The sequence below is a fragment of the Mastigoproctus giganteus genome, chromosome 1, assembly GCF_048544385.1.
Source record: "Mastigoproctus giganteus isolate SK-2022 chromosome 1, ASM4854438v1, whole genome shotgun sequence".
Lineage (NCBI taxonomy): Eukaryota > Metazoa > Arthropoda > Arachnida > Uropygi > Thelyphonidae > Mastigoproctus > Mastigoproctus giganteus.
In genome coordinates, this window is record NC_143575.1 from 65,947,381 (window position 1) to 65,960,476 (window position 13,096).

The window sequence follows — 13,096 nt, forward strand, 5'->3', positions numbered from 1 at the left end:
TCCCATCCACCCCAGGTGCCTTTTTTATGTTTATCCTCAACAATCTCTCCTCCACTTTCCTCTCAGTTATTACAAAATCATCCAGCTCCCTGCCAATGTTTACTTTACCTAGATCATTCTCCTTCCTGAATAACTCCTCATGCGTGAATGTAGATGCAAAATACTCGTTTAGATTGTTAGCCACCTGAGCAGGATCCTCAACTGTTGAACCATCAATATCCAGTGGACCAATCTGATTCATCCCTTTCCTTCTTGAGTTTAAATATGTAAAGAACTCTTTTCTGTTTTTCTTTGCATCCTTTGCCAAGGATTTTTCGTAGTCTGCCTTTGCCTGCCTAATCTCCTTTGTGACTTGGTTACAGACCAACTTATATCTATCATAGGCTTCCATGTCACCCATTAATTTGTATGTATCCCATGCATCTTTCTTCTCTGCCACATGTCTCATTAGTTCATCTGACAACCATTTAGGCCTAAACCTTGAACAATATTTCTTAGTTGGTATGTAAAGCCTGGTAGCCTCCAAGATTAGTTCCTTGAATGCTTCCCATTTTGAGTTTGCTGTTGGTAACATCGTCAGTTGGTCCCACTACTTGACGCACTCATTTTTTAAACAATTTCCAAAACAAATAAATATTTTCACTTACTTTATCACATAAACACAAATAATAACTTCACTAATAATCTGAACCAAAAGGGTTAAAAAATTAATAATTTTTACGGAATAAAAAAAAAAAATCTATTTAGCAGCATTCAAAAGTAGTACCAGCCCCCTAGGTAGGAACTACAATTGGAGCTCGTAATACAAAAGATCAAATTTTCGCAGACTTGTTTTACAGGGCAGTTGCGTTTTACAAGGCATATTCTGTCAGACGTTCTTAATTAAATACGGGCTTGAATACGTTGATTACCAAAGTTTTAAATATGATTTTTTTTTTTTAAATTTGAAATGCAGCGGTTACGTAACTGCAACCTTTCAAAGCAGGTGGAAAGACTTTTTTAAAACCCAGACTGCCTTTTGAACTTTTAAGTTTCACTGACAGCATACATATTTTACATTGAGATGCAGCCACATCAGTTTTTTTTTTTTTTTTTACTCAGTACAGTATTTCAAACATTAGTGCATTCAGGATTATTCTGTCTATGGATTTCTGTTTGAATTGTTTGTTAGTAACTACCAACTGATTAAGATTTCTTGAAAGAAGTTATTGTTGTACACTTTACCTTTTTAATAAATGCTGAGCCAAAGTGTTTTTTTTTTTTTTTTAAATAAAAATGGCTCTGCTGGAAAGAGCAATTCCAAAGTTTCGCCAGAAAGAGATCTGAACTGATTTTTTTTTCCACCTAGTCGAATATTTCATCATATTTAGAAATGTTAATGAGGAATTTTTAAAATTTCAGGAATGACTTGAGGTAATTTGTTATTTTTGAACTCTCCCTCTGCACATGCAAATTCCCCAACCAAGAACCATTGCACATCAATTCTTTCTCCTTTCACATTAGTTTCTGATAGGTATTAATAATGAAACCAACAGAACCAACACTACAAACATCTACTGTTACACCATTTGTGCTACCATGGCATTTATAAGAACATTTTTAAATGGAACTTGTGCACCATTGTAGTCTCATGCAGCACTAAAATTCTCACTCAATGAATAAAAGAACAAAATCTCCTCCTCTTGTTTTAGACTCTCCAGGACATAGGCAGTGGAGCAGAATTGCCTAGTAAGAATTATGTAATTTAGTCTGCTACTGTGATCACCTTCCGAAGTGGAAGAGTTAACTATTGGGCTAATGAATTAACACAATGCATTCTTCAATATATCAAGAAGTAATGGCTTCAGTATATGGATGTGTGAAGAGTTTTATTGATGAGTTATGCTAGACGTGCCAAACGTTGGCGTAAAATTTAAAAAGAGCAAGCTAAATGCTTTATTGAAACCAGAGGGGAGGGAGAGAGAGAGAGAGAGATGAACAAATTTTCAGCAGTGAGGATAACCTACCTAGAGTTATCAGCTTACGAGAATTGTTTCCGACTGCTTGTACTAGAACAGCATTTCCCAAATTGGGGTCCGCGGAAGAGTTCCAGATCATCCACGAAACGTTCAGAAGGTATTAAGTAACGTGTTTATTTTCTGAAAAAATATACTAATAGAATCACAACGAATTTCGTTATAGAATATTACCTTTTTCGATACGATTAGTATATATAATTGTATACATATTTCAAATTATTCGTTCTATGTATAGCAAATTGGTGATAAATAAAGTTACTATTATATATCAGTATAATATTAAGAATAAAGTTGAGTTGTTCAACACAACTTTGAATTTTCTTTTCAGAAAACCCAGTGCTCTCACACGTATATGTGTGTGTGTGTGTGTGTGTGTGTATATATATATACACACACACACACACACACTGTGCTGCCACTTTATTAGATACACTCTTGCTGTGCACACAAATGGTTTGTCCCGCGTTGCAAGTCACATGACTAACGATGTAGCCGAGTGGTCAGGAGCGAGAGTGCATAGCACGCGTTCCTTGAGTGGACCAGGGTTCAAGAGCCCGTGACAACTAAATACGATAAATATTTGTATCGACAATTTATTGTAAACTCTACTGACTTGGTTGTCGTGCAGGAGTATAAACAGAAAAATTTATTTATTTGTGGATATAAACGCAGCAGAACAACTTTTCTAATATCAGATAAGCGTACAAACCGTAGCAAGAATGGGAAAAAGGAGTGATCTAACGGACTTCGAACGTGGCATGGTAGTAGGTGCACGACGTGCTGGACAAAGCATCTCTGAAACGGCAGTTCTCCTGAACTTTTCAAGCACAATAGTTTCAAGGGTATATCGAGAATGGTGCAACGAACAGAAAACATCCTCTCAACGGCACTCCTGTGGAAGAAAATCGCTTTTTGATGAGTGAGGTCAGAAGAGGATGGCTAGAATTTTGCAAGCAAACAGAGGAGTCACAATGTCGCACATCACGTCAGAATACAACTTTGGTGCGTAGAACAAAATATCGCAACGGACCACTAGCCGCACTATGTCGCGAATGGGCTACAACAGCCGACGGCCACATCGCGTACCTTTATTATCAATGAAGAGCAAGAGAGCACGCCTCCTGTGGGCACAACAACACCAGCACTGGACTATCGAGGATTGGAAAACAGTTGCTTGGTCTGACGAGTCGACGTTCCTTGTGCATCATGTTGGTGGAAGGCTCAGAATTTGGCGAAAACAACGTGAATCCATGGACCCGTCATGTCTGACGACTGCTGTGCAAGGTGGCAGGGGGCAATGTTATGGTGTGGGGAATGTTTTCTTGGCACACGTTTGGTCCATTGATACCCTAGATTCACGTCTGAATGCCACATCGTACATAAACATCGTTGCTGACCAAGTGCATCCGTTCATGTTGACAGTTTATCCTCAGGCAGATGGTTACTTCCAGCAGGATAATGCGCCAGTGCACAAGGCCAGATTCACTATGGAATGGTTCCAGGAACATGACAATGACTTTTCTTTGCTGCAGTGGCCCGCTCAGTCCGCGAATCTCAATCCTATTGAACATCTTTGGGATGAGCTGGAAAAGGCTGTTCGTTGCAGGCCTACACCTCCGCAGCCAGGTGGGAAGGAGCAGCAGTATGTAACACACGCTTCTTGATTAGACCGGGGTTCGAGCCCGTCACCACCAAATACGGAGGATGCGGAAAGGTCAGGGAATGACCACCGCATATTCTCGGAGAAATATGGCCTTAGTTGCTAATGCTCTTAAAAACCATATAACAAACAAACGACAATACACCTCCGTCGAATCTCAAGGAACTGCGTGACACACTCATGTCTGCATGGTACTCCGTTCCTGCACAACGTTTTCAGCATCTTGTTCAATCCATGCCTAGACGAATTCAGGCTGTTTTGAAGGTTAAATGAGGCTCAACATGCAGGAACACTGTCACATGTTCCTGCAACATATGACATATAAATAAATAAATAAATTTTCTGTTTATACTCCGGGACGACCAAACGGTCAGAGGAGTTCACAAGTTAGACAGAATACAAGAAACAGCACCGTATTCAGCAGTCACGGCTTGAACCCCGGTCACTCGAGGCACGTGTACTTATGCACCCGCGCGCCTGACCACTAGGCTACGGCGGCCTACAACGGTTAATTTTTTTTTGGCAGGAGGCAGGGCCCCCCTCCCCCTAGATTATGAGGCCCTGGACTGCAACCCGCTCAGCCCATATGTAAATCCCGCGCTGACTCCTGACACAATTTAAAAGTATGTGGAGCTCTTTAGGAAACTGTTTGGCACTTACATTTAAATGATCCTGTTATGGCAGGCCTTAAAACTGGGTGCCAAAGGTATTAAAAGAGAAGATCGGGCAGAAGATATGTTGTTCCCGTTGTCATATGTCATATTTATGGACCCCCATATATATATATATATAGGGGGTCCTCAAACATGTTTTGATTTTTGGAGGGGTCCGTAAATCTCAGTAGTTTGGGAACATCTGTACCAGACGGTTGTGATTCGGGAGTTCTTTTTCTTGAGGAGTTCATTAAATGGTTTTTTCAAAACCTTTTACGGTTAATGAACTGGATTTGGACATGCTCAGTGTCACTCACAGTGATTGCTTGTGCTTTTCAATCTGGTAACTATTAAAAGTGCTCGTATAGCTTTTCATACCACTTCTGACCTTTTCTTTAAACAGACTTGTAAGAAGTTGACACTGTTTGCCAATCAAACTAAAAATTACCCTAAGACAGTCAACATGTATACACTTGCTTTAAAATCTTTTTCACTTCATCGGTATGGATTAATGAGATGGCAAGGACAGCCTATTACCATCAAGTGCCCGATCTTCTCTTTTAATACCTTTGGCACCCAGTTTTAAGGCCTGCCATAACAGGATCATTTAAATGTAAGTGCCAAACAGTTTCCTAAAGAGCTCCACATACTTTTAAATTGTGTCAGGAGTCAGCGCGGGATTTACATATGGGCTGAGCGGGTTGCAGTCCAGGGCCTCATAATCTAGGGGGAGGGGGGGCCCCTGCCTCCTGCCAAAAAAAAATTAACCGTTAATTTTATTTCATTTGTAACGATAAAAATCAGGGGCGTACCTAGGCCAAAATAATGTGTAAGCACAAATCCAAAATTCAGGAACACAATGATGGGAGTGCCGAATGCACTCGCCCTTGAATTCTTGATTTTACTATCTGGCCCAGTTGCTTAGTAAAATTAAACACATGGCGTATGAGTCTATTACTGTACAAGTGCGTACAACAGTTACACAAGTGCGTACTTACTGTTTAGTAAAGTTCGTGGAGGCTTTAAAGCTACTCAGAATCAAATGATAAAGTCAGCTATGAAGCAATACAAGTGTTCAGATCACTGTCTATCATTATAGCGTGCATTTTGAGAACAAGTGAGGATTCTTTTATATCATTGTGAATCACAGTAATATTTAATTTTGACTTTTTGTGAAAATAATAATGAGTAAGCGATATGAAAGTGGTGCTAGTAAACGAAAGCGACAAAAAAAAAAAAAAAAAAAAAAAAACAGAAGGAAATACTCAAGCGTTTAAAGCCAATCACGTCATATGTCTTTGTACAACAGGCAGAAACAGTCCTACATAATCGCTCAGATACAAAACATTCGTGTTTACAAACAGAAGAAAATCAAGTAGACTAAAATGAGCAGTCTGAAGAACAACCAGTTTATATACAGAACACAGCCTTCCAAGAACTTCAAGGAGAACTGTTGTCAGTAACTACCACTACAAGTACAGAAACTTTTGGAGAAGGTGACAAGATGATGAAACATTTGGTTCACCAAACAATGGTAACTTTCTTGGATTGCTTGAATTAATTGCCAAATTTGATCCCTTCCTGTGCTCACATAAATCAGTATGGAGGTAAAGGCTCTGGTCAGCCATCATACTTATACAAAACCATATGTGAAGAGGTTATCCAGTTGATGCCTAATAAAGTTCCAGAATCAATACCGAGCGACATCAAACAAGCACGTTATTTTAGTTTATCAGTCGATACAACCCCTGATGTTTCCTATGTTGATTAACTTACTATCATTGTTAGAAGGTTTTTTACTAGGCAATGACTAGTAATCCATCACTAGTTTCTCCTAGTGATGGATTACCAGTTGAACGCTTTCTGAGTTTTTTTGAACTGAAAGATCACACCGGTGAAAGTATGGCTGAGCTGATACTGAACTACTTCAGTGAACTTAAAATAGATTTCAGTAAATGTAGAGGACAATCATATTACAATGCAGTCAATATGGCTGGAAAGTATAACGGCGTTCAACAAAAAATTCTGGAAAGGAACAAGTTTTCAAAGTTTATTCCATGCACTGGACATTCCCTAAATCTAGTTGGTTGAACCACAGTTGATTCGTGCCTGGATGTAGTGAATTTTTTTGGCACAATAAATGGGCTTTGTTTTTTTCTCAGCTTCTACAAAAAGATCGGCAGTGCTAAAAAATTTCTTGCTTCCTGAGTCAAAAGTTCCTAAACATTTATCAGACACAAGATGGGAGGCTCACGCCAAAGCTACTGCAGTTATTAGAGAAAATGATGCTAACATTGTTGAAGCCCTCAAGTCATATTTGCTGTGATGAAACTGAAAAAAGAAGATACTAGACGACAGGCTGAAAATCTTTTGCAGAAAATGGAAGAATTTGAATTCATTTTCATGCTTCACCTTTGGACATCTCGGCTAGATCAGTTTCATAAAGTTAACAAGGCATTCCAAAGTTCGCAAATTTCATTGAGCACATGTGCAAATATTTACAGCCCACTATTGCAGTTCGTATCAAACGCTCGGGCTAATTTTGATGAAATTGAACAGGAAGCAAAATTTACTCTACCGGATATAGAGTACAAAACTGTCAAAAGAAGACAGAGAGTACGAAAAAAACAAAACAATGATGGGACAGCACCCAAGGCCTTAGACAGACTTTCTCCAAGAGACAAGTTTAGGGTAAATTCATTTATCCTTATCATGGATGCTCTTAAAGCCAACCTAGACAGAAGTGCAACGGTGTATAGGAATGTAGCTGGCAATTTTTCATTTTTGGTGAACCTGCAAGCAACCAAAGAATAGATTCACAATGGCGTCGAGATGTTGATGCAAGAGTATCCAAATGATGTTGACGTTAGTCTAGTCGATGAACTCTTGCACTTCCACCTGTACGTCAAACAAGCTCACCCTGAAAAAGAAAATTTCAGCCACCAAGATATGTATCAAATAATATTCCACGAGAAAATTCCGACAGCTTTTCCAAATGTGGAAACATTCAGATTGTTCCCGTGTTTAATGGTTACTAACTGTACTGGCGAAAGATCATTTTCTAGACTGAAAAGGATAAAGAATGATCTACGGTCAATAATGTCCCAAGATCGGTTGTCTGATCTAAGCATTCTCTGCATAGAAAATGATAAACTGCGACTTACTGATTTTAATGATATAATTGATAATTATGTTTGCATCCAAAAAAGCTCGAAAGAAACTGTTCTGACTTTGTATATAGTGTAATGTTATAACATAGCTATGATTCCCCTATGAATGTTCTGTGTGAACGTCTTCATTAATTCCATACTTTTGTAAACTTATTAAAGGTTATAATTATATAAACAATCTTTTTATCAATGCTAAAATTTCTGCAATGTTTTACTTTCATTGAGTAGATAACGAATAGAACAAGGTTTTGTTTCTCATGATCAGATGCTATTAATTTTGGGCCTCCCAAGGTCTCCTAGCCCAGGGCTGCTTTAATCCGGCACTGTCAGGAGTACAGTATTGCACTCTGTAGCGTCACCCTCCAAGACTGATACTGAGAGCAAGCTGCTTTCGATTTAAAATTTTTTTTTATAGGAAAGGTCACCACAGTAGGACATAGCTTGTAGTCACTTTGATTACTGCTACCTGTAACAACTAAAAATGACACATTTTTCGAATCTATCAATTACTTCTGTCCAATTTCACCAGCAAATGCCTACTGTTTTTGTTCTCCCATATCCATTTTTTTTGTTTATTACTTCACTATTGGGAAACATATTGCTGAATAACGCGGATCTGAACTAATTTTGGGTGACTGTGGTTCAAACCCGCATGAATGACAAATACGGCGCTGTTCTTGTATTCTCCCAATCCTATGAACTCCCATGACCGTATGTAGTCGTCTCGGGGTATAAACAGAAATTTATTTATATTAAAATTTAAAAATTTTTGCACCTGGAGAACAGGAATTACTTAAGCTAGAGGGAGCCGAGTTAAAAGTGATTCAGTAAGCAAATGATTTATGGATTGTGATTCAGACGTGAAATTTTCCATGCGATGGAAAAAAAAGTGGTTAGAAAGGCACACGAGTTCCGGTCTATGATATGAAGTACCATTGCAAGTAGGGAAAACGATGTCCCGGTACGTTTATATAAGACGATGGTGAGATGACATTTAGAATATTGTGTTTAGGTCTGAAGGCCACATTTGAAGAAAGAAAGTCTCAAATCTTGGCAACTAGACATCTTTGTGGGGGGGAAAGACCTGACATTGGCGTATAAGGAGAATCAGTAAAATGAACAAGGGAGCTATATTTTTACTGGTAGGGAAAAAAAAAAAGAACCAGGGGAAAAATACAAAATTTGGGAGGGGGGGGAGAACAGGAGTCTGTGTCTCAAAGTTTACTTTCGGGCAGCGGGCTGTAACAACGTAATGAACTGCTCGCCACAGTTGAGGCGGAGAGTTGACAAAGTTTAAAGCGGAACTGGAGAGCCACTTTATTTTGGTGACGGGGAAAGCATAAGTAGTAGAAATTTTTTTTTTCTTCCTTTTTTGTGAGATGCAGAAGAAGTCCACTTCCCTACATCATTTAGCCATTATAACGCTAACAACGAATAAGCATTCAGTATATATGAAATTCAGAGTTTTTGTGGGGAAGCGGATGAGATTTAATGTTCAAATAATAAAATATCGTTATTTAGATGAGTTATTAATATAAAATTTATACATAAGCAAATTTTTAAAATGAGTGATTGTATTAATGTCTTTTGTTAACACCTGTACCATCGAAAGAATGATTTCAAATTTCTGTAAAGTTGCGATCAATCTGGTTCCTTGTTCGGCTGAATCATCGCACATGTGCATATTAAAAAAATAAAATAAAACAAAAAATCTTTATTTGTTCTACCAAATGATAAACAGTAATGGAAAATATACTCTAAGAAGCAACTTTCATTTATGGCAGTACAAATCTGGGGTATTGAAACAGACTAACACAAATAGGGGGAGGGGCGAATAAAAAAAAAAAAACATGTATCGGGTCGAATTGCTGTATGAAAGACAAGATAAAATGAAGAGTGATCAGGAAAGACATGTGGAGTCTACTTCTGGACACAATCATCTATACTTTGAAACTCTTATTTCAACGTTTCTTTCTACACTATACAGTACATTGTTCCAATACTCCACTATTTGAAAATATCTGATTATATTGCTTTTCCAGTCACTTGAAACGGAAAAATTACATTAGCATTAGTTCAGATATATGATGCAAGAAAGCAAGTTTATACAGCATCAGCCAAAAAAAAAAAAAACACCTTCCCATTTCACTGATCCATTCGTTCCAAACGTTTGTCTAGTTCAGCCTTAAATTTATTTAAGCTATCAACTTCCACAACAACAGATGGAAGTCTGTTCCAACAACCAACTACCCGTTGGCTAAAGGCAAAATTCCGCACATCTATCTACCTACAATTGTCTTTCCTCAATTTGAACCTATGCCCCCTCAGGTTCTTAATCTGAGCAAGCGGAAGTATCCATTAGCATTGAGCCTGCTCAAGCCATTCAAGGCCTTATACACCTCGATCAGATCACTTTGCAGGTGCCTAGTCTCCAGATGCTGCAACTTGCAGAACTTAAAAAAATAAAGCTTTTCTTCATAAGCGCATCCCCTTTGTTCCTCTCACCAATCTTGTTGCCCTTCTCTGTACTCGTTCTAGCAACTCTATATCCTCCCTAAAATGAGGCTTCCAGGCCTGTATACAGTACTCAAAGTGTGGCCTGATCATTGCCTTATACAAAGGGATAATCACCTCCTTGTCTCTGCTAGCAAAATTCCTATATATCATTGACAAAACTCCATGACCTGCTCTGGCAACACGTCTGCACTGCTCAGAGAACTTCATATCTGACTGCACAATTACCCCAGGTCCTTTTCACTCTCTACCACTGTCAGTGTAGTACTACACAGTTGATACGTTACTCTGGGGTTACTGCTTCCCATATGCGGTACTTTACGTTTGTCAATGTTAAACTTCAGTTGCCACCTCTCAGCCCATCTACTCAACTTTTCTAGATTCTGTTGCAATAGCATACTGTCATTAACAATCCTGCCAACCTTTGTATTATCTGCAAACTTGGACATTAAGCCTGATATACCTTCATCGATATCATTGATAAATACACAAAACAATGCGTCCAGCACTGAACCCTGGGGGACTCCGCCAATAACATTGGTCCTCGTAGAGCATTGTCCATTTATTACCACTCTCTGCCGTCTCCCATTCAACCATCCCTTTATCCATTGCAGTAACTTGCCCTTGCCATACCACACCGCTCCAATTTGTACAGCACTCTTCCATGTGCAACAGCTACATACAATACACAGAGCATACATGTTACCTTATCCAGATTTTATAAAACTCGGAAAATCTTAGCGTATGAGTCTTCTTAAACACTACACCATATTTTTTGGCCTCTTGCTAACAGACACCTAAATAAAATTTAGCTGCTTAAATAAAATAAAACTGTGCTCTATTATAAAAAATGAAGTCTAACGTTACATCAAACACAGAATATAATTTGTACGTGTAATATATCGTTTTGTGCGTTCCACATATTTTATGCAACCTAAATTACCACACTTGCCAATTCATTAACTAGAGACGAAAAACGAAATTAATTAAAAATTCACAAAATTTTTTAAAAGTTCTGAATAATGACATTTCGCTTTCTATATTTAAGGAAAGCATTTATCTCTCTTGGGTTATCTGAAATAGTAATAATCTGACCAAATAGTAAGCATCTCACCAAAATGGTGAGATGCTTGTAGTTATAAACAAAACACATTCATTCAAACAAATTAAATCAGGTGTTGGCCATCTTTGAACGTAATGACTTTTCCAGTGCACCCTAGAAGACTTCCTACTAATTTCTGGTTAAAAGCTGGTGGTATTATGCTCCACTCCTCCTTCACAGCAGTCACGAACTTCTCTTACGAAGAGAAGACTTTTCTTAATTCTGTATTCCAAATCATCCCAAAGACATTCGGTTGGGTTGAAGTCGGAGCTCTATGAAAAGCCACTAATTTCCGACTATACCTCCCTCCCCTCTCTTCAAACCATGCTTTCAAGAACCATCTCTTTGGCAAGTGCCAATTGTAGGCTTACCACTTAGCATACAGAAATTTCCTTCGCATGACATCCAATTATCATTCCCTCTGAATTTCTGTTAGCTATTTCTGTGCACTTATTATTCGCCGTACGCGTTTGAAAGATATTCGGACAAACGATTAATCACCGTTGCAAGACATATTTCACTCGCAATTACAGATTTTTCGGCAATCGGGGGGGGGGGTATCCCCATGAATTTGGGTAGGACAGCGTACTTCTTAACTCTCGAATTACACTAAGTTATTTCTGACTACTTTTATGCGTGTTCTACACTTTATATCCGTTCTTTAACTTTAAGATTCATTACTCTGTTCTAGCTTTTAATTCGATGAAGAAAATTAATGATATATTTCATTTCATTTCATTTCAGGGAGACTCCGGCGGACCTCTCGTAATAATCTGGAACGGAACTGGAACGAATAGATATTATCAAGTGGGAATTACATCTTTTGGAAGACAGTGTGGTCAGCCTGGATATCCTGGAGTGTACACTAGGGTAACTGAATTTCTAGACTGGATCGGCCGAAACTTGTCTTAAGAGTTACTTCAAGGTATTTGAGTAAGAAGTCAGCCTGGTTTAAAGAACTTGTGTGATATGAGAAACAGATGAGATTACATTTAAACTGACAATATCAACTACAGAAGTTCTGTAATGGTGTGTCTCCGAGCGCAGTGGTGTGCATTATTTTATACAGTTCATTTCATGCAACAAAATAACTGCTTTATTATTATTTTTTTTTTAAATTTTAATACTTCTGTTAAGAATCTCCGAGTGTTTTAAGTATTTACTATTTTTCGTGTCATATTTATTACCGTATCATAGATCATCAGCTTTATTCATTTAAATGAATATTCATATTATTTATAGTGCTGTAAAATTTCAGCGCCAGAAGTTGTTCTGGAAATATCGATACAGCTAATATAATCTTGTGTATTTCACCACAGCTATATATAATCGTGTGGTGAAATATTAAGAAATATTCAGTCCAAATCGTCATGAACTTGGGTTGCTTTGAAAAGTAATTTCGCTGAAAAAAAAAATGCGCTGACAAATCATTGGTGCTCTTTCATCACCTCTTAAACTAAGTTTAAAAATATCGTTTTTCGAACTAAACTCATTCGAAAATTTAAACGTAAATTTAAACTACTCATGTACATTTAGATTTCATTATTTCTCATTTGTTTAAAATGTTTAAGTTAACAAAATGTAGTGTTTTGTATTTGTTTCAGTTTACACCTTTTTATCGATTAAAACAACATAACGAATATTTTTAGAGATGTGATATAATAAAAGTGTCGAAATCAAAACTTGCTTCTTTATTACTTTAATATAATCACCCACTTCATGCAATTATATTTTTAACTTTAATTCAGACTTCGAAGTGTGCGAAGGAGAACAGCTTCAAGTCTTCCGAAATGAAATGTTCCATTTCAAATACATTTAGTTTTACAATATTTTACTTATTAATCGGTGGCTCATCAACAGGTTCAAATAATATTATCCAAGCAAAGTCCAGGGCTGACTATGATGATCTCAGGAAACTTCACACCAAACTGAATAAAACCTTTTCATCTTAATTCATGCTGACGTTTTCTGAGAAGATT

At 37.8% G+C, this 13,096-nt stretch overlaps 1 protein-coding gene across 1 annotated transcript in view; it reads left to right on the top strand.

Moving 5' to 3' along the window:
• Positions 1-12,577, top strand: part of LOC150090864 (proclotting enzyme-like) — a 68,786-nt gene extending 56,209 nt beyond the window's left edge. Inside the window, exon 8 of the mRNA XM_090373282.1 lies at positions 11,862-12,577. Within this exon, the coding sequence (XP_090229408.1) occupies positions 11,862-12,029 (168 nt within the window). The 3' untranslated portion in view covers positions 12,030-12,577. The remainder of the gene's footprint in view (positions 1-11,861) is intronic.
• Positions 12,578-13,096: the final 519 nt, after the last annotated feature.